Here is a 21471-nt window from a genome sequence, read left to right as displayed (position 1 = left end):
AAATAAGGACTGCATCTTGAGATTTGCAACATGATTTATTAACCAACATTTCAACTACTGACATTGCACATAATCCCCATCCAAAGAAAAAACACACAAATAAGTAAAACAAAAATAAAGTTTCTTTTTATCAATCTATCCTCAACTGAGGAGATGAAAGGAGTAGCTTTTAAGAATGGATTGAGGTGGCAACATAACTGACTTCCACAATGCACCACCAACCTAACACCTGCTTGGTTTTTCACCTCTTCAACCACATTTTTAAAAAAAAGGTAAATAAAAATCAAGGTTGGTTCCTCTATAAACTACTTGATGCGTCCCATCCAGCCAATTAAAGAAAGCACCCTTTTTTTAAAGGGGGGTTGGAATAACTGGGCTACCAAGCAGATTTTCTATTATAAATTTCTTTTAAAGATGCACTTACAAAACTACCTTTTATCCCCCATTTCCCTACCTCATCCCTTTCCAGAAATCGGTGACTAGACAGGACAACACAAGACAAAATGAGAGGGGGCCGGAGGTATGACAGCGAGACAGGGTGGGTTGGAGGACGGAGGGTAGGGAGGGGAGAGCAGTGCATGTGTTCTGAAATAGGTCCAGCCCTCCAACCCTAGGAACTATGAAAAAGGAAAAAGCACATGACAGACAAAGGGAATGAGAGAACAGCACAAGCACAATGGATTCTGGTGGCTTTGAGTTTGACACGGATAACGGCTTCAGCTACCAGTCAGAAAGGGCACGTTAAAGAAGTTGAGATATTCTAAATAAAGTAGGTGGACTAAATATGTTATGCTGCTGCTCTCATCCAGAACAGTACATTGCTCTGCTCCCTTACTGGGACTCTTGTTTCTCCGAACCCCCCTCCACTTTTGGCAATACGCTGACGATGGATAAATACCTTATACAACCCAATTCCAAAACATCCCAACTATCACTTTAACGTAGGTCTCCTCGCACTCTGTGTAAAATGCAACTGTATCTGAATAGGAAGTACAACACCGCACCCCCATGTCCCCCACCCTGCTTCACCCACCTCTTACCAAGGGTTACAGGACTGTCCTCTCACGAGCTGGGTCTGTTGTTGGTGCTGGGTCTGTTGTTGGTGCTGGGTCTGTTGTTGGTGCTGGGTCTGTTGTTGGTGCTGGGTCTGTTGTTGGTGCTGCCTGCTGTGGCTAAAGACACAGGTTAGATATTTGTGTCAACAAAAAAAAGTCTAGTAACCATACAATTAGAATACAAAATTAAATTTAGTTTTAGCATCTTACCTCAGGTGATTTTGGCAGTTTAGGAGAGGTTTTAGGGGACGACTTGGGTGATTTTGTCATGGCCTTAAGGTCACCTGGTTTGGACGTCGGAGGAGGGGTACCAGGCTCGGATGCAGACTTCTCTGTATCATTCTGCAATAGCTTACCATGAGTTAAACTTCCGGAACATTTTCAAAAATGGTTTTCAATCTAAAATACAATTGACCCAGTGAGGTTTAAATGATTGTATACCACTTATGGCACATTTCCACTGGAGCGGGGTAGCCCCGTTTAAGCGTCCCTAAGCGTCCTCGCTCAGGCCTCGGGCTGCCTCGCTGGCCGTCCGAGGCCGTGGCGCATTTCCATTACAGTTTAGGACCTGGGGTAGCAACGCAGTGTAGGCGGGGCTCCCGTTGAGCTCCTGCTGGATTGCATCATCCCCAATGAGATGTAGGAACGTCGTCACCTCCTCGGTCGACCACTGTGTGCTTTTCTTTGACGTAGCTCCTCAGTTTACAAAAATGATGTGTATAAAAATGCTGCAAGCTTGCTTCTAGATATATGCGCCGCTAGGGATGATCTCGTGGGCGATCTTGTGACGATTCTCTCTGACCAATCAGCAGTCGAGAGTGTTGACGTCACTAGTTCAGCCCTGGCCTGATAGAACCACGATTTTATGGGGCCAGAAAAAGATGGAAAAAGTACCCGCTAGCCTGTGCTATGCTATATGGAAAGGCCACCAAAAACTGGCCTGGCCGCTTGAGGACTATTAAGGACGCTTAAACGGGGCTACCCGCTGCAGTGGAAACGCGCCACTCGACCACATGACACCATTGAAGCAAAAGTGATAATTGATTTAGTGGTGCAGCATCAGCCCAAATTGTAAAACACTGCGCTGTCAACTACACTGATGACATCACTCCCTGTTTGAGGACAATTTTGTTTGACTTGAGGCAAGGTGGAGAACATACTTTATCATGTAAAATACATTTAAAAAAACCTTTAAAGCTCATTTGTATGTGTTGCATGTACTCTGCACTTGCAAGTAGAGTTGAATTTACAATTAGCTCATATCTCACTTGATACTTTTAACACTCACTTTCGAGGTCGAGGACTCGGAGTTCCTCGTCCTGCGGCGTCTAGTCTGGCGGCGTTGTTCCTTCTGGTCCTCAGCTGCTTCTCCGTTGGTCTGGGGGCTCTCAGAGGCCTCCGGCTGCTTCACTTCTTCTTGCTCCTGGCTCTTTTCTGGAGTAGCCTGCTCGCCGTCTGCAGCCTGCGCAGCTGGTGGGCGAGGACGGAACGGTCTGTGACAGAGGACATGGAAGTCAAGCTTTTCAGTTCTGTAATTCACAAACATAAAAATGAAAACGTCATGTCACCTGCGGTACGGGCGCCAGAATCTGCGCTGTTGAGGTCGCGGTGTCTCGTCGCCCTCTGCCACTCCGTTCTTCTGTTCTCCAGCCTCACCCTGAAAGATGAAGAAGCCAAAACTGTGTTCAATAAAAAAAGCTACTAGACACTTATTGAACTTTGGGATTTTGTCAAAAAAGGTTGTGGTCGTTTTCCCTTGTGCTAACCCTTCTCTTTCAGCTTACCTCTTGTGCCTCTGGCCGTGGTCTGCGGGGCCTCCGGCGGCGCTGCTGAGGTTTCCCTGCATCGTTTTCTCCTGATACTTCGCCCTCAACAGCAGAGGACTGGCCCTCAGCTGTTTTCTCGTCATCAGGCCTTGGGCTCCTGGGGAAGAACCTTCGACGGAAGCGGCGTTTGTTGGGTGCGTAGCGGCTACCTTTGACAGGAACACCGCCCGGACCGCTTACATTGGCTGCTTCTGAGCCCTGTGGGACACCAAGGCAATGGGAAATGTATAGAAATCAACACATCTTAAACTGTTGTCATAATGCCATACTGCAAAATGGATCGAGAGATTCTCACCTTGGCGGCTTCAATCACATCAAACTCTACTACCTCCCCGTCTCCGACACTGCGGAGGAACTTCCTGGGGTTGTTTTTCTTGATCGCGGTCTGAGGAGACAGATTTAACATCAAACAATGGTTCCAAATAAAGCCATGTACATTAATTCAAAAAGGCCCTTTACCTTACCTGATGTACGAACACATCTTCTTTGGTATCATTTCTGTGAGAAATAGAACCTGATTAGCTTTGGAATTATTGAGGACAGTTACAGAAAACTTGAAGATGCACTAAAATTGTAAAGTAATGAAGACAACATTATGTTGAGGAAACGCAATACCTGTTTATGAAGCCATATCCATTACGCACATTGAACCACTTCACTGTGCCTTGGACCAAGGTGGCTACAATAACAGGTAGCACATGATTAAATATGTATTGCAGTGACATTTCACATAAGACATTGTTTTACAACCATTCCAAGAACACAGTATAGGCATGTTCTTATCTTGCTTACATCAATGACAGCCTTGCTTACAACAAGAAAGGGCAGAGTTGTGTGTCAATCATTAACAGGAAGACTTTGAAACCTGGTCTGCACTAGGTCACGAGGAAGGAGGGGGGGGGGGGGAAGGGGAGAATGCTAAACAACAACGCTATGTTACACCTCGGTGGTCACAAAAATATGAATTTTGACAGTCACAATTGAAGATGCTCTTGAAAAAAACGTCACCTCAATGCATTGAATTGGGACGTTAGCTTATCAATTAAATCGTTTGCACCTGTGAGGGTGCGCTTGCGCGTGCAAAGGCCGGGTGGCAGCGCGAGACAGCTGATAAAGGAGATTTACGTCATGTGTTCAAATTGTTAAACAAACTTAAATAAATATTAAGCGTTTATTTAGTTTCCTTCTTAGTGTAGGAAACAAAAAGGAAGCTGCTTTAAAAATGTGCGCAAAAAAGTAGGAAGAATCAGGTGTGCTAGTGCTCTAATTTTGGGTAAACTATGAACCAAATTACATTAAAAGTCTGCCAATAAAAGCACCTACGATTTTTTTAGTTTCACAGTAGAAGTCTGAATTTGTTTGGTATTGCTTCCCATGTGTTAAACTCAGAGCACGTGTTTCTCCAAAAACGCAATACAAATGATTGGCCTTCATACTCTCCATTAGTTAGCACTTTTTAATAACCATTACCTTGCAAAAGTTGACACTTTTTAAAATACAACAACAGTATTACACACGAAAAAGTTTTATTTTATATTAGTTGAAAAATGATGCTGCATCAACAAATCTTTTTATCCGACTCATATCCATAAAACAAAAATTCAAAGTCAAGATTAAAGAGTGCTGAACCACCTGACCCTTACAGATCTGTAGGCTATCAGAAGGACTCTCTTCACCCACCTATGACTTTTCTCTCCGGCTGTGGCTCTTCCTCCACGGGGGCAGACAGTGGAGCGCTCTGCGGTTCGGTTTCGATCATGCTCGCTGTTGGATTACTTTACTATCACTCCGCAGTCCCCTCCCTCCGGCTCCTCGCGAAACTTTTCTCTCCTTCTCCTTTTACTACTTCTTCTCCTTCTACTTCTTCTTCTTCTTTGGGGTTTCCCGGCAGCTGGCCTCCTTGGCGATACATTAGTGCCTCCCTCTGGATGTGGTCTATAAGTACAGGGGCTACAGTGCCGTAGCCAGGAATTATTGTGTGGGTGGGCCTGGAGAAATGTAGGTGGGCCAGGGGGAGACATATGAAGCGTGGGGTCTGAGCTGAAACTTCATTAATGATTGTTTAATGCACTAATAGAACATAAGCATACATTAGCAGTGAAAACATAGGCACGGCGGCCTCAGAATGTGTGTAAAACTGACATCCATAGGGATGGGTATCGTTAAGGTTTTAACGGTACTACTACTTTTATCGATAGCGCTTATCAATCCGGTCCTTTAACAGTACTTTTATCAGTTCTTTTGGAGAAAAAAATAAGGTAAACTAACTAAACAAATTGTGAACAAAACTAACATTGCTTTTTATTTAAATTAAATACATAATATTTCACATCAAAAGAAACAACAATGTTTTAACAAATCGTATTAAATAATGTGATGACAGAACTGTAAACAGAATAGCTGAAACTTTAACAAAATAAATAACTCAGTTACCTCTAATCATTAACCCATGTTTGTATAATGTAGTTAACTCTGTGTGTTGCTGCTAGCATACATAACGTGGAAACGTTACTCGTTGACGGGGTTACAGAGCTACTAGAAAGACAGTCGAACCCGGTGCATTTCTCCGTCTGAATGTGGTGCACTTTTGCAAGATGTTTTGACAAATTGCTCGTGTTACCGCCCTTACATGCTAAACTCTTATTCCACTTTTGGTAACGACTATTGTCCACATCGAGATGGGTAAAGTTTAACCACACCTCGGAGCGCGTTCTCTCCGCCATCTCCTCCGTGTGTATGTGTTGCTGCATGTAGCAGCTGCGTGTGTGTAAACTGCCCCGCCACCTCGCACACAGACGGGGGAGAGAGATCTCTCGTCTGGATTGGAAAGATCTTAAAATACTAAAAATAATCAGACGCATTTTGCTGTCTTTTTGCATATTAGAAACGGAGTTGGCGACACTTAAACTGCGATGTAATGTTTGTGTAGCAATAATACATACGACATATATCGGGGGCCACAGGTTGTTTATCCTTGACAGTCGCACAGTGGGCACACACTGAGTGTTTTCATATTCAGCAAATGTGTGTACGCTAAACTGCAGACCTGAAGAAGAAATAATACTTTCATTCACTCACGGCAAAAGTTACTTTACTTACTATAAAAACTCACGGTAAAAAAATGCACTCCCTATTCCATTGTCATGAAGGTGGAATCTAACTATATCCAGAATAAGTTTTATTGGATCCAGGGTAGAAACATGTTTATTTCTGCTGTAAAGTTGGGCATTTTAACATGGGGGTCTATGGGAATTGCTCCTTTTTGCATCCATCCCCTGTCGGCCACTAGATGAACTGCAGTTTGTGGCACTTCCTTCTGGGCTTCCCGGCTCTGTGCTATGAAGGGCTGATTGGCTGTGGGTGGGCCAGACGTGCATGTGGGTGGGCCCAGGCCCACCCGGGCCCACCCACAGCTACACCACTGGGCTCACATCAAACCAAATAGCCTATTTTCTGCCTTTCTTTCCTCTGGCTCCACACTGGCCTGTCCTGCACCTTAGAATGTAGGCCTTCTCAGAAATATTGCCATTGTATAATAATATATCAAAGTTAAATAAACCCAGTCACTTGGAATCATAATGTATCATACACGCATTACAGAGGTAGGAAGTAAATAAGTACATTTACTCAAGTACTATACTTAAGTACAATTATTTCCATTATTTTCCATGTTTTGCTACTTTGTACTTCTACTCCACTACAATTATTCTGTAGCCTATAGTTCCTTTGCAGATTTGGATTGATAATGTGAAATGTACTTGTACTTTTGGTAATTTAAGTATATTTTTATGCTATACTTTTGTAGACATCTGAAACATGACAAGGGGCCCTAGGCTAGACACAGATTATTTTCATGATATATTATTGGTAATGTGCAATCTTAGTTTCCAGTGAAGCATGATGCACCTAGCGATTAATGTACTTGAGTCAAATGCACAACATTTCCCTCTGAAATGAAGTTAGCATCAAATAAAATGTTCCTCAATATGAATTGGTTGATCAGAAAAGTGTTGTTTTTGACCAGGAGGGGGAAGGGAAGACTTGCTTCAACCAGGCTTCAACATTATGATGGATGGGATTTCAATAATATAATCATTTTACTGTAACAAAACTGTGTTACATTGTTGAGTAGAAAACATCTTGATCAGGAAAGGTGTCCTTAATAAGGGCTGTTATTGAGCTCTGAAGGCTTGCTGTGGGTGCGATATGAAGTTTCATTTGGCATAGGATTAAAGCAATAAATGAATTGCCTATTTCAGGTTACAATAACTTTGCATTTAACTGGCCTATAGCCCTGAGCATAGGTCATCTCCTCTTTCATGGCTCTAAATGTAGCAGCAGTAAGAACTGCCATGTTAATCGAAACCATTCTTTGTAGCAATGTGTCTGTATAGAAATAAAAACACTAATAAGTGTAATTATTATTAGCAGAGGGAATTAGAGGAGCATACTGACATTTCGAAGATGCAGGGCTATTACAAGAAGAAGATATCATGTTAATTGAACTTTCTTTTGGTCAATGGAAAGTCCTGTACATATCTGATATGCCTTGTGCTTTCACTACATCTGGATGATAACTGTTACACTTTAATATGCAAAGATATATGGCAGCAAAACTCAATCACTTTATTTTATTTAACAAACCAAATACTTACTAAGAAGAACATTTAGTAGAAGCTCCATGCAAATTAAATGAACCCAGAACACCTGCATTTTCAAGCGGCACTAGAATATAAAGCACCGCATGCAAATTGTTGAAGTTTGTCTTTAGAGCAGCGTCAAGCTAAGAAGTGAGCCAAGAGAAGACCGGAAACATTGCAACTGCGCCTTCATAATAAGAGTGTATAATTACGTCACTGTTTTAGCAGTACTCAATAATTTACATTAAACAGTGAATGATTTTGTCTAAACATAACGTCTTGCAAACCACCTCAACTCCTATATCCCTACAGGAACAAATCAAGCAGTCTAATGGACTTAAAAAGTGAATGAGTGAAAGTTGACTTTTCCTTTCCTTTTTTTGGAGTTCAAATATATTTGTAATAATTCATTACAAATATATAAAACAATAATCAGAATAACAATAAAAATTATTATTATAGATGATTGGAAATGTATAACGTTAAAGATTATCTATGTACAAACCACACATGAGTCTGGACGACGATGTAAATAGATAAAAAGGTGTGAAAGAAAGTCTCTTACCAATGACTGATGGGTCTGTAAACAGTAGCTTCCTACCATCAGGGAAAAAAGTCATGTTTTTATACGTTCCTGTTTTATGAAGGGCATTTAAAGGTCCCATGTCATGGCTGTGGGGGAAACTTCTGTGTAGCAATGCAGTGGGAGTCACCGACTCATGAAGGAGACACGGGAAGAGCAGGAGCTTTGATGTCAAACACTGATGGTTTATTTGGAGCTTCGGCCGGAGAATTCACATCACAAGTCCAGGAGCCAGAGGTTCTGACTTCACGGTAGAGTTGCCACGTCAATTCTGGCGTGGCAGAATTGACGTGGCAACTCTCTCTCGTTAGCCCATTTAACTGTTTTCGCAGAGAGTAATCAACATATTTGAGAAGATAGCCTAAACAGTTGGGAACACTGAGTTACATGCGTCTGACACTTCTGGCCTCGAAGATTTCACACCTTGGAGTCCACAAACACAGAGAAGGAAGTGTCCCAGTGTACCCACAACAATAAACCATCTGTGACCTAGGGTTGCCCGGTCATAGAATGGGAACAACAACATTATGGCTGAAGCAGCCCAACTCCTTAAAGGAGATAACAGATGTCAGGGTTGGTCATCCACATCATATCTAGGAGTCTAGGACAATTATTTCCCTAACAATGGCCATTTTCTACTGATCATAATTCCATTGTTGAGGTCGACTAGAATAGATTTATATTGTTCAATTTTCCAAACTCACATTGGTTTCTCATACAGCATCTCTGTATAGTATGTGTATTCTCTCTCTGTCCTACACGGCTTGTTGGAGCTCCAAAAGAAGAAACAGTTGGACTTGGCGTTTGCTTATAGTTTTTATTTAGCAACCTCAAGTGTTAAAACAGCCGACTTCTGGAGAAGAGGAAAACACTGGAAAGCTCCATTGTTTAGTCAGAAAAGTCATTTGAATTTAATTTGCGGTGACTAAACACAATTGATCTAATGTGATCAAGGAGTCAGCAACACAGTGAAATAGAGTCTTTCAGTTTCAGTGGTCTTCATCAGTGTGAGCGTGACTTTTCAGCGGAAACATGTTGATTTAATCCACATATTCTTCCTCTAAAGCCACTGCGCAAACACTGAATCCTCCACTGATAATAATGAATATTAGTATACAAAGAATAAGCTCTGTTTTGAGAAGATATTAACATTTTAGTGCACAATCGCACCTGCTGTACAGTGTATTTAATATATCAAATTATTTTACAAATTGAGTTTTGTAAAAAAAAAAAAAAGGTTACAGAAGCATGTTATCAGCAGATCACATTAGGAAAGTCCAAAAACAAACTGTACAGGATATAAAATCAGATGGCACAATAAGGACTTTTTCTGCTGAAATCAAGCAATTACTAGTCGAAAGGGTTCTCTTGAGTGAAGTGGAGGTGATGAAGGTGATGAAGGGGGGTTACTTCCCGTGGTGGTAGAACCTCTGCCCGCCCTGGCTGTGGGGGAGGAAGCCGTGGCGAGGGGCGCCCTGGGGAGAGCTCTGGAACGAGGCCTGGGGGGGGGGAGACAGGAAGGGGCATATTGTGTAACAGCTGATGAAGTAGAAACACATAATGACAGTATAGAAAAGTGGATATTAAGAGAATGAAGGGGTGGAGGAGTCATTTATCTAAAACAAGTCATTTCTAAGTAAGATTTAAAGGTAACCAGGCCCCTTTGTAAGACAATACATTACTATCAGTTTTCTCTCTGGTATGAATGCATGTTCCTCTTGATAAAGGCCCCAGCTAAATGAAATGTACACAGCCATATTATGCTAATGTTCAGGTTCATATTTTTATTTTGAGTCTCTACTGTGACATGTTAACATGCGTTAGTGTTCAATAAGCTCATTCATTTTCTCCGACTGCCTTTTGCCCCCCTCTGTCTGAAACCAGAGCCCAGTCCACTCTGATTAGTTCGCTAAACCAGCTTTGTGATGATTGGTCAAATTGTAATACAATAATAATAATTGTTTTTCCTACTAGAGGGAATTTTAGCCTTTGCAGACCATTTACATGCACAAAAACCTATGTAACACACAACAGAAAAGGGAGAACAAAGCATAACGCGGCTCATTTAAATAAGGCCTCAGGGTGGCACACGTGGGAAAGCTTCCGATAGTGTTGAGAGAAAGTGATGAAAATGAATAAAAAGAGTCATGTTTGTGTGTGTTTTGAGCCTTCACCTTTGCAGTGGGGATCTGGACCCCCATGGAGGGGGTGGGCAGGAGTCCAGGAGCTGACGGGTGCATGGTGGGTGGGTGCATGGGCCTCAGAGCGCCCTGTGAGAACATCAACGAGACAGAACAGAGGAGCAGAAGTGTAATCAGAGGAGGACGAGAGGATTTGAAGCACAGAGCAGGTCATGAAGTCTATGCTAGCTGCTTCAATTATGTCACACCAAACGTTGTATTTTGATGTTCAGTCTGATACTTACGAATAATAATACTATGATTTGAAGGAGTCAATTTGATATGTCATTTCTTACTGCATCGGTAAAGCCGGACTGTTGGTTGGCATGTTCCAGCTGCTTCTGGAGGGGGATCCCTGCTCCAGGAATGTACCCTGCATGAGAAACACCGTTTGTTATCCAACAATCATTTACATCAAATACAGACGCCAGGTTGATAACAATACGTTCTATTTATTGACTGTTATGTATAGTAACAAGTGCTGTAACCGAGGAACTGACCAGGCTGGGAGGTGAAGTGACTGTGGACGGGGTATCCAGTCTGCTGGTGGGGGAGGTACTGCATGGCCTGAAACGCAGACGCACCTGGGAGAACAAAAGCAACTTTTTTCTCATAGCGATCAAATGATGGATCTGAAAATACCACACTAGCAGGAAACCAAAGTAAAGCTGAATAAAAGACGATTAAACTTTGGAATAAAAAACCCCTGAGAATATCTTGGTTTTTTTAGAAAGATGCCGTGGCTGAATTTGGATACTCCCCTAATATAAGTACACTATGTTGTTCTTTAAAATCCCACAGGCAACTGTCCCCTCTCCGGAAGTGATGATCATTCATCTGCAATAATATTACTGACTGCTCAATAAACCAATGAATCTAACAGTGGTTGTTTTTGACAACAGTCTAGTGTTACATTTAATAAATATGAAATAAAACCCACATGTATAACTTTTATTTGTATATACTTGATATGAAAAGCGTCCAAAATAGCACATGTGAGCAGAAAATGAGAAGCAGCGTGTATGTAATATACTACAGAAATTCAGTTGGCACACTATTTCTTACATTACCCATCATTTGGGCTCTCTGCCCCTTATAGACAGACACGTGTCCTTTACCTCTGATCTGGGAGCTGCTGGCGAAACTGACAGGTACTGATGGTCCAGCGGCGTAGGTGGAGGGGTGCTGGGCCTGAGACACCCCGTAGGGCTCGTGGACCCCCTGGCTCCCGCTGAACTGTCCGTGCTCTGCTGGACTAGAGCCGAAGCCGGGGGTCTGATAGTGACGAGCCTAACAGGAGGAAGAGGAGGGTTACACTGTGTTATAGGCAAGACTGAAGTCTGAATATCCTTCTCCTTAAGAACATTAAAAAAAAAAAACATAAATCAGGGAAAATCTGAGACATTTCTAAACACAGAGGATTAAATGGGCATGGGCAATTTATCAATATTATATTGATATTGTGACATGAGACTCGTATCGTCTATGTGGAATGTTGTCGTATAGTAAGTGTTGTCTTAACCTGTTTTTAAAATAAGGTATGTATGCAAGTATTTTTCTGAATTGATCAGATTTTCCATTATTTACCTTTCAACCCCTTAGCCAATTACAATATTCCTGATGTTTATCTGTAACATTCTCATGGTGTGAATATATGGTGAGCATCAATTGTCAACACGACAATATCGATGCCCTAAACAAAGTAGCTAAATATCACCAGCAATCTATAGATCAGACATTACTCTTATGGAGATATATCTTTGGCACGATATTTTAGATGGATACAAAACAAATATGTATGGATATTATTTTTGGAAAGACATCAGTTCTTTGAGTTAAACGGCCCTTTACTCACTGGAATCACAGCAGCAGGGAACAGCTGTTTACTGCGTTCTCCAAGAAGTGCACCAGGTCGACTGTGGCTGACTGGACTGCCTGAGAGAGGCAAAGAGAAGGATCAGTTGAGCTATACATACATTGTGAGGAAGAGAATTCTCCAGATATCCCAGAGGCATAGCTGTACCCTGAATGCTGAGAAGGTGCTGCCCTGAGTGCATGGGCAGGCTGGTCTGGTAGCTCGCCGATGTCAATGTTGTAATGTCACTGGAAAAGAACAAAAATGCAAATGAATACCAAAAATACTTCAGCTAAACGCTTAGTTTATTAACCGAATTCTGTCATACCGTTATGTACGAAAAGTACTGAAAAGCTGCGTCATCCTTACTACCTCTGCTCCTTTCTGCGCCTCTTTTCCTCTTCATGAAGCACTTTCTTCAGCTGTAAGAAGAGCTGGTGTTTCTCCTCCTGGAGTCCCTGCAGCTTCTCCCCCATCTTCATGACCTGAGAGCGAGTTTGGGGATCAGAGTACAAGTTAACAAGTTGCATATAATTGTTCCAAACCAAAATGCAAATGATATTTATCTCCAAACCTGTTCTTTTGTTTCCTCCAAAGACATCCTCTCCTCTATTTCTTTCGTCCTCTTCCTCTCCTCCTCTTCTTTCATCTTCTGCTCCATCATTTTGTCCACTTCTTCCTCCTCTAAACGGTCACACATGTTTCAGGGATGGTGAAAATACATTCAAATCCCTAAAATACCCAATTTACTGACTTCTAGACACGTTTGATGAATGTTGTTTCCAATTTCCTTATCCTTAAAGGGTAATAACTGTCTACATGTGAACACATTTAGTATTGCCCTGTGCTGAAATGGGTTTCTAATGTTAAGTGCACCAATTATGCGAACTTGCATTTAACATTATGTGTAGCCATTTAAATATATATTAGCTTATTGCTTTTATGGATTCCTAATATCCCAGAGTAAATATTTTTAAGTTGTGAGGTCGCCTGCAGTATTGCAAAAAGACAGACATCAATAAAACTTATCACAAAGTATAATGTTATCATAATATTTTTGAGTGAGTAGAGAGATTTGCATATTTACGGGAATAGTGAGTAGATGCTGGGGAAGGAAAACAGACTAAATGGCAAATAATAAGTCAGGAAACACATTGATATTGACTAAAGTGAAATGTAATATATGCAGTGAGAAGTACATGTTAGTACCTCTGCAGTTGTGACAGTGTGTGCGTGGTTAGTGTAGTGTTAAACACAGGGGCACGTACCTTGTCTCTTGCGCTCTCTCTCCCTCATGATGTGTTTGTGGAGGGCTCGGGCCATCGCGTTGGAAAGCTTCGGTCTCTCCAAAAGGGCAGGCATGGTGACAGGCAGAGGAGGGGCCAGCTGGTGTAGATACAATGTTCAGTTTTAGAGTAAAAGAGATTAAAACATATAATACATGCATGTAACATAGTCCATCATGTATGCTATCTATACATACATGCAAACATCTTAAAGTTAAGCCCAACCTCACTGGATGTAATAAAGAACTTTTTTAATAAAATGTCATTACATAAAAGGAAAGAAACGCCCAGGAACTTTTCTTATTATTTGACTTATTTATTGGGCTTGAATAGACCCTTACTCTGAATACTATGTTGTGAATGATTGCTTTTGTTATGTAATTTCTATTTTTGTAAACTGTTTATTATATGTTATCTATAATGTATTTGCACTGTCATTTTGAATGTCATTGACTGCAAATATGTGCCTTTAAGGTTTGTAAATTACTCTTGATTAATAAAGTTTAAGAGAAAAAAACATTTATGCTATCTATCACAGGAAATACCACTGGGGGAAGGCCTTGCTGCTATTGGGCTAACAGCTAAGTTAGCAGTGGAAGCTTTGACTGCTAAACGACAGTATATTTATTTATAATGCATCCCCGAGCATGTATAGTTAAGTACGAACATATCTCTAGCGAATATGTGTAAAGCGGCATCAATTGTTTTATTTTCCAACATGCCCAAGAGCAAACGTTAATCTGAGTTAGCTAGCGGCTGAGCACTTATGGCTTATTTTCGGCGGAGTAATGAAATACAATACAAATCTTACTTTTGTTGCTTTTCTGGGTCGTTTGGGAAAAACCTGACGGTCGTGCGGTTTTAAATTGAATGCAAGTCCACTGTGATTGTGTCAGTTGAACAAACGTAATTTATCAAAAATATAAACAGTCGTAGAGGCGTTCAGCCTTCAGCCCGGGTGATTGCGCTTCCGGTGACAAGCAACACATCCGGTTTGTCCCAACGAATTGCATTCTGGGTTTTGTAGTTTCTCCTTGTTTTCTCAGATCCCCAAGGCATAATCTGGTCTAAATATTCAAAAATGAACACGTCAAAGACAGTCATCATCCTGTATACTACCATGGATACATACACATGAAACTAAGTCTCATTTGAACCCTATTTAAGTAGAATGGATCTTTTTCACAATAAAAAAAATTGGTGTAAAACATGGACTGTACATATAAACCTGAAAGACCGATATTGATATTACAATGTTATCAAATATAAAATATGTATTGGTATCCCAAACAGATGTTCCTTTTAAATTCCGTCATTTTTTCAAACACCGCTTGAAAATAAATAAAGTTCGTCCCTGGGTGGGCTTGAACCACCAACCTTTCGGTTAACAGCCGAACGCGCTAACCAATTGCGCCACAGAGACGGTGTGAGACATATAAAGGCATATTTTCTATTTAAAGTCTTTCCCAGAGAACATTGTATACAGTTTTTGATCTCTCTTCGTCTCATTTGCTGAAATATTTCGTTACATACCTAACAATATAATAACGTTCCCCTTCGATCGTCACCCAGGGGTTCTGGCATTTAACACAAGTGATTTGTACATGGTTCTCTTACAGTTGTTTGTTTTTTCTTTCCAAAGAACACTCGGTGAAGCAGAGGAATACGATTTGTTTTTCTCTGTTTATTTGTTTTTCATTTCATTTGCCGGTTAGACAAAAGACAAAAAAAATAAAGATATTTATATCAGATATAATATACTTTAGGTGTCTATATGAACGCACTGAATACACTGATAAACATAAACTCATAAAACGCCACCAGTAACCAATAGGCATCTTAACCAAATCTGTAAAGTAACTAAAGGTAAGCTATTAAACACATGTCGTGGAGTAAAAGTACACCATTTACCTCTGAATTGTAGTGAAGTAGAAGTAGAAAGTAGAAAAATATGAAAACACTCAAGTGAATACAAGTATCTCAAAATTCTACTTAAGTACAGTACTTGAGTAAATGTTCTTAGTTACTTCCCACCTCTGTGTATACAGTATATATGCTTTATGACTTCTGTACCACTGCTCACAGAAGTGTAGTTACTAATTACAACATGCCCATTAATACAAGAGTCGTTTAACAATTTATTTAAATTACTGTTGTCAATCGGATGTACAAGGCATGGCTGTTGACATTGATTAATATAATAACGTGTATTTAACCTAGACACGATATAGCATTAGTAATGCTGGCTTGCTAACTTTATGCAGACTGAAGTTGCCGACTGTATACCGTAATGTAAAAGTTGACGCCAAAACGACGGTTGTAAAATAGGTTTATGACTGTAAACGGGAAAATAGAAACAATAGTGTTGTCACACGATTTGTCCACTGTCAACCAAAAGCGTGAGGGGGGCGGGTTCGGGTAGAAGCAGTGCCGTGAGTGGCTCTGTCCATTGTGATGCCGTGACGTGATTGGCTCCGTCCATTGTGAACTCGCGTCCTGATTGGTTTAGGTCCAAACTTCACAATGGACAGCGAGTATCATGATTGGGTGATAGATTGGATTTTGACAGACGGTCCTGCGCCAGATGAGTAGGCTAGTTTACTTTACAACGGCTTTGCATATTGGATTTAAATGTCTGTACTTTTCTTCTTGTTCCGAGTTTGTTCTTTATGGTTAATTGCACTTATAGTAAGTCCCATTGGGGTAAAAGTGTCAGGAAAATTAACTTTAATCTAAACTGTATTTGATTTAGGATATACTGCATCCTGTTCATTTTACTAGTCATACTTTAGCCTCTGGATTTTACATGTAAATATTTGTTATATAGTTATTTCTCAATTTTGTAAGGCTCACCATTTTTTTTAGCAACCGTAATACAGGATAATAATATTTTGCAACTAATACAAATACAGTAACAAAGGCTGAACTTTATCAAGATTCTGGGTTGTTCATGTTTACAGTGTTCTTCAGTCCATCAATCAACAACGTTGCACTAAGATTCACACAAGAAAAACTATAGTTTTCTTTAAATTAATAACCCTGTAACCAACATGATAAATACAATAACCAATAAAGACAAGTAACACAAGTAGCTTTTAATCACATTTAATCATGTATGGTCATGGAGAGAAAGAGCCAGTAATGCAGCTGTATACAGAGTTCAAATCTATTTTTTTTTCTTAAAAAAAAAAGGAGATAAACTTAAAAAAAGAGAAAATTGCACTCAGCTTTACAATACCTTTTAGAAATTAAGCCATCTAAAGAAACAATAACACCAACAATAATCATAGTAGCAGTCAAAATAGCCTTACCACCTAAAGCAGAGGATGATTGTTTAGTCTGAATTATATTACACTCCTTGCTAAGGTCAGATGTGGGGCAGCCCACTAAATTCCCATTCAGACTTCAGTTTTTTCTAGGAAAAGAACTGCTGCAAATCAGTTATCCTTTACTTTGCCCGAGACAAAATCACCTACCTTCACCTGGTAGATGCAATTAATTTCCTAGCCTAAACTCAAAACACACTTTATATAATCCTGCAAGCACGCAGATTGGACAAACAATAATGTCAACAAGATCTGATTTGAACTCACTTACTATGTCTTTCTTCCCTTAACCCCGGGGTAACTATATTTAAGGCTTAGTTCTAACATTACTTTGTTATTCCTGCTCAGTTTGTAAAGCATTATCAATTACGACACTAGAAAACAACTGGCCACGAGACCACTTCCCTCATGTCGCAAGTGAAAAGAAAAGTGGAGGCAAATACAATTCAGACTGCAGAATAATAGAGACATCTATGGGTGGGAGAGGGCTATTGTATGGGTGGTGAAAGTGCATTTGACATATTTTTACTCTGGGAACTCCAAGCTGCTCGGCTGGATTTAATATTTAAATGAATGCATGGTGGAGGTCTCCGAAAGGTGGGTAGTGGATGGGGGGGGATGGTAGTCAGATCCCAAAGGGATCAGATTTCCCTTTGGCTGCTCCCGTACACACTCTCATCACTGTAGGCAATGTAGAGGAAAAAGTCCTCTTCATGGTGCTCCTGAGAAATAGAAAGAAAACATAAGATCTCAATATGACACAATACATGGATAACGACATGGTCAGTGAGGTAGAAAATGAGTCTTGCCTGGTACAACAGTCCCATGGTAGCTGAGGTGGGTGGAATGACGTTGTTTACAAAGAAGAAGAGTGCGTCCTCGGCCCGCAAGTGGATTCTTTTTCGGATGAGGAAGTAAAACTGGCCCACTGTTAAAAAAAGAAGATTTTATTTATTGTCGTACATGTGTTTCATAGAAGTTGTCCAGTATCTTTGCACTTAAAAAATATATTTACCTGTCAGGTCGGAGGGGACAAGGTATTTCTTCTTGTCCAGATCTCCTATTCTGGCTTTGGGGGCTTTCTCCACAATTACCTGAACAAATAACCATAGCACATGTCCTCAGAAAATTAATCTAGTACATTTACCACTGAAGAAACTCTACGTATGTAAATAAAAGGAGAAGTACTTCCACCTTTCAAAGAAAAGTTATCTGAAACCAACAACATTGGCTGATAAGCAAGGACGGAAATATTATTTTCCAAGATAAGGCGTTTAATTGTAACAGTATCTGGAGCCCAGTAATGTGTTAGTTAGTATATTTGTATGTGTACAAATCATTCTGATTTAATACTGTAGGCGCACAAAAATGGAACTACTTAAAGGTTCCTCTGTTTAGTCTAAAAATAGGAGTACTACCTGAATGCTACCTTCCCACACACCGTCAGTGACACGCCACGATTGGTTAATGGCCAGAAAAGTAACCAGCAACCATAACTACTCATTAACTATTACATGTATTTCTTCAAGAAAATATTTTGGTCCCAGGTTGTCAAATGTGAAAATCTTCAGATTATTTTGTCCTTTATGACCAACAAAATATTTATCTTTGAGTTTTGAACTATTGATCAGACAAAACAAGGCAGGCATTACTTGAGAAAAATAATTGTAGTTCTACTCAATAATTAGACAGGCTACACCATTTTTGTTACTTCCATGACTGATAAGAGCTCTAAAATGAAACTGGATTGCTCTAAAAAAAAAAAACACACCAAGCTCGTCATACATTACAGAAACACCTTAATATACTGATATTATAGTTGGTTCAGTTTGAGTGGCAAAAAACTAATATTTTTGGTCGACTAAATCACCTATAACCAAGTGCCAGGGCGACGTAAACAAGTATCCTGTGTGTTGACGCATACTATTTTAAGGTGCACTGCTGTTTCAACATACAGCCTAAAACGACACCCAGTTACGCGTTCAATCTACGATCAGTATAAACGCCTTACACTGTATTACCCATACGACCATTATAACATCTGTTGGGTAATATTACTTATGGTTGTGTAATGTTATCTTTCAAATAAATACATACACGGAAGGATTACACAAGCTTTCACTAGCTGGCCTGCTAGGTGCGGCCGCTGGTTCACCTCTATCTTTGTTAGCCGAGTGACTGTTGTTTACTAACGTGGCAGTCAACTATGGTGAAAGATAATCATATTTTGATGTGGCTACAACTTAACTACATGACTATAGGAAGATTATATTTGTGTTCAAGAGATGTCATTAACAATTTACTAGCATTAGCATTAGCATTGCAATATATATCGCGTAAGGGAGCTAACGTTAGCATACTTACAGGTACCCTGTCCGGATACTTCTTCCTTATTTTCTCGCCTTCGGACCGCCTTTTCTCAAAGGGGTGCTCTTCCTTGTACTGGAACTTCATTGTTGAAAGAGATGACAGACAACAAGTCAGTCACTCCTAAATCGCGTGATAACGGTTTGCTAAAGAGACTGCTCAAATCGCTGCCACTCTCGACAAAAACAAACGTTGCTAACTAGCTTAGAGCTCGTCTCAGCTGTTTTCCTAGTGCGACTGCCGCGGAGGGATACAATAACAACATGACGTTGCAGAGGGTCTACTTCGCAGGGTTTACTTCTCGCGTTCCCAGACCACGTAAACGTTAAGTTCTGAAAACGGGTATTCATTTAATTGGAATGTGTTCCCTTTAAATACATTTTTAAAAATAAATATTTTAAGGTATGGGATGAAATTCTTCTTTGGAACTATTTTATTTTTGATCAACCGCTGCGGGTAGAGACAAGAGACAGGGCAGTGAAGAGGCAGCTGCCCTTGTCATATGACCATGTATATATAAGCATATGACCGAGGCCCAGGAGTTAGCAGCGAGAGCAGAGAAACTGAAAAACATGCGATACACAACAGGGGTTTTGGCTGTATAGATTATTTGTGCTTTAAATCTGGGACAAAAGACATCCAGCAAGTCCTCAAAAAATGGGAATTATTATAAACTGAAGGCATACTGACTAACTATCCGAGCTAAGTGTAGACTACATTGGATTGAAGTTTCCTCATTAGAGAAATAATAACAAGTATTCCGTAAGATTCCTTATTCGACCCGTTTTCGCAAAGAATAATGGGAAGGGTGGTAACAAATCAAGGTGTCCATTTTCTAGTGGGCCACCAACTTTTTAATGGAGGTGAATACTGGTTTAAGAAAACTATTTCTGGATGAATTTCTTTGAGCTATGACTTCTTTATCCTCTTCGTAATGCAGACTGAGCTCTGTGTAATTATTTATTATGTTTATGTTTAAGTTTACTCATGGTAATGGTCTGGGATTTGGTGTCCAGGGCTGCTGGGCATTCTTAAAGGTTGTTTTGTGTTTTTCTGTATTTTTCTTTTTGTGTTAGAATGTTTTGTATGTCTGTTTTACATTAATGGTTGAATCTAGCAATCTTTACAATCATGAATCGCATGTATGCGTAACAAGTGACAGGAACATTATTTGCTATTCATTCCAGACTGGATGAATTAAAGGGTATACAAATCATTCATTTGAATATCAGGAGTCTATTGCCCAAAATTGATTTACTTCGGATATGGGTTGTTCTACATAAACCTAAAATCATCACACTCTCTGAAACTTGGCTTAGAAGTAACATTTCCGATAGTGAACTACAAATCACAAATTATATGCTTTACAGATCTGATAGATGCAGCAGGGGTGGAGGTGTGGCTATGTATGTCTCCTCTGACCTTGTGACTGAGCTAATTGTTACTTCTATAGAGCCTCTACATTTTGAATGCATTTTTCTTAAAATTATTTTTCATGAAAATAAATGCTTAACTATTGGTAGCATCTATCGGCCACCTTCTTCACCTGCAGAGTCTTTTAACCATATGATTGACACTATCAACTCCATTTTCTGCGGAAATGAAATAATCTTGCTTGGTGATTTCAACAAAAATTGGTTGGATAAATCATCTGAAAGAGAGAAAAAACTTTTCAGTAGTCTAAATGTTAAACAGCTAATTAATGAGCCAACTCATATCACTCTTAGAACCCAATCTCTGCTTGACTGGATACTGGTGTCACACCCTGACAGAATGTTAAAAGCTGGTGTCATGTCGGATTGCTTCAGCGATCATTCAATTGTTTATTGCGTATGGAAAATCAAATTAATTAAATTACCTCCAAAACTAGTCAAAATCAGACAATATAAAAAATTGAATGTTGATGTATTTATTAATGATGTTGTTGTCCTTAATTAGGACAGATTTCAACTAATACCTTTTGTACAAGATGCTTGGGATTTTCTCACTGATGTCATGAACAAACATGCACCTGTGAGAACGGTTAAGGTCAAAGGTCAACATCTCCCTTGGATCAATTCTGAACTCATCAGTCTCTTTAGGGAAAGGGATAAAGCATGGTCGATATATCGTCATTCAAGAACTATAGCCGATTGGGAAGTATACAGGCATCTTAACACGAATAAAATCAAAACACGAAATGCTAAATCGAACTACTATAAAGAATCTCTCACATCGTCTTTAAGAATCCCAAGCAATTTTGGACTAAAATTAAGTCTATTTTAAATAAATCAGGTAAACATTCTATTAATAAAATAAGAACTGCTGATACAATAATTCATGACCCATTATCCATTGCCCAAATATTTAATCA

At 40.0% G+C, this 21471-nt stretch overlaps 3 protein-coding genes and 1 non-coding gene across 8 annotated transcripts; all 4 read right to left on the bottom strand.

The window, feature by feature from the left end:
• Positions 1 to 16: 16 nt before the first annotated feature.
• Positions 17 to 4816, bottom strand: LOC117463628 (Y-box-binding protein 2-A-like). The gene is made up of 10 exons (XM_034105968.2): positions 4562 to 4816; positions 3497 to 3560; positions 3346 to 3379; positions 3177 to 3266; positions 2840 to 3079; positions 2624 to 2712; positions 2344 to 2548; positions 1266 to 1397; positions 1041 to 1172; positions 17 to 617 (listed from the first exon to the last, which is right to left on the bottom strand). The coding sequence occupies exons 1-9, from the start codon at positions 4638 to 4640 to the stop codon at positions 1047 to 1049; spliced, it is 1059 nt and encodes a 352-aa protein (XP_033961859.1). The 5' UTR covers positions 4641 to 4816; the 3' UTR covers positions 17 to 617; positions 1041 to 1046.
• Positions 4817 to 8901: 4085 nt separating this feature from the next.
• On the bottom strand, positions 8902 to 14404 carry gps2 (G protein pathway suppressor 2). Of its 5 annotated transcripts, none has more exons than XM_034106327.1 (12): positions 14237 to 14404; positions 13408 to 13525; positions 13227 to 13262; positions 12714 to 12823; positions 12509 to 12624; positions 12308 to 12387; positions 12140 to 12219; positions 11403 to 11574; positions 10785 to 10868; positions 10581 to 10657; positions 10279 to 10386; positions 8902 to 9603 (listed from the first exon to the last, which is right to left on the bottom strand). In XM_034106327.1, exons 2-12 carry the CDS (start codon positions 13499 to 13501, stop codon positions 9511 to 9513), a joined length of 1050 nt encoding a protein of 349 aa, XP_033962218.1. In that variant the 5' UTR covers positions 13502 to 13525; positions 14237 to 14404; the 3' UTR covers positions 8902 to 9510. The 5 variants fall into 5 exon arrangements, with proteins under 5 accessions (XP_033962218.1, XP_033962219.1, XP_033962220.1 ...); XM_034106328.1 differs by having other exon boundaries at positions 10279 to 10374; XM_034106329.1 differs by lacking the exon at positions 13227 to 13262.
• A 370-nt stretch (positions 14405 to 14774) lies between these two features.
• On the bottom strand, positions 14775 to 14848 carry trnan-guu (transfer RNA asparagine (anticodon GUU)). Its single transcript has one exon. It is a non-coding gene; the product is annotated as a tRNA-Asn (tRNA).
• A 1657-nt stretch (positions 14849 to 16505) lies between these two features.
• On the bottom strand, positions 16506 to 19364 carry gabarapb (GABA(A) receptor-associated protein b). Its single transcript, XM_034106280.2, has 4 exons — positions 19116 to 19364; positions 17767 to 17845; positions 17561 to 17679; positions 16506 to 17473 (listed from the first exon to the last, which is right to left on the bottom strand). Exons 1-4 carry the CDS (start codon positions 19203 to 19205, stop codon positions 17393 to 17395), a joined length of 369 nt encoding a protein of 122 aa, XP_033962171.1. The 5' UTR covers positions 19206 to 19364; the 3' UTR covers positions 16506 to 17392.
• Positions 19365 to 21471: the final 2107 nt, after the last annotated feature.

This window comes from Pseudochaenichthys georgianus, chromosome 18 (assembly GCF_902827115.2).
Source record: "Pseudochaenichthys georgianus chromosome 18, fPseGeo1.2, whole genome shotgun sequence".
NCBI classification, from domain to species: Eukaryota; Metazoa; Chordata; class Actinopteri; order Perciformes; family Channichthyidae; genus Pseudochaenichthys; species Pseudochaenichthys georgianus.
The sequence above is the reverse complement of the archived record's forward strand: the minus strand, read 5'-3'. Positions and strand labels throughout refer to the sequence as shown.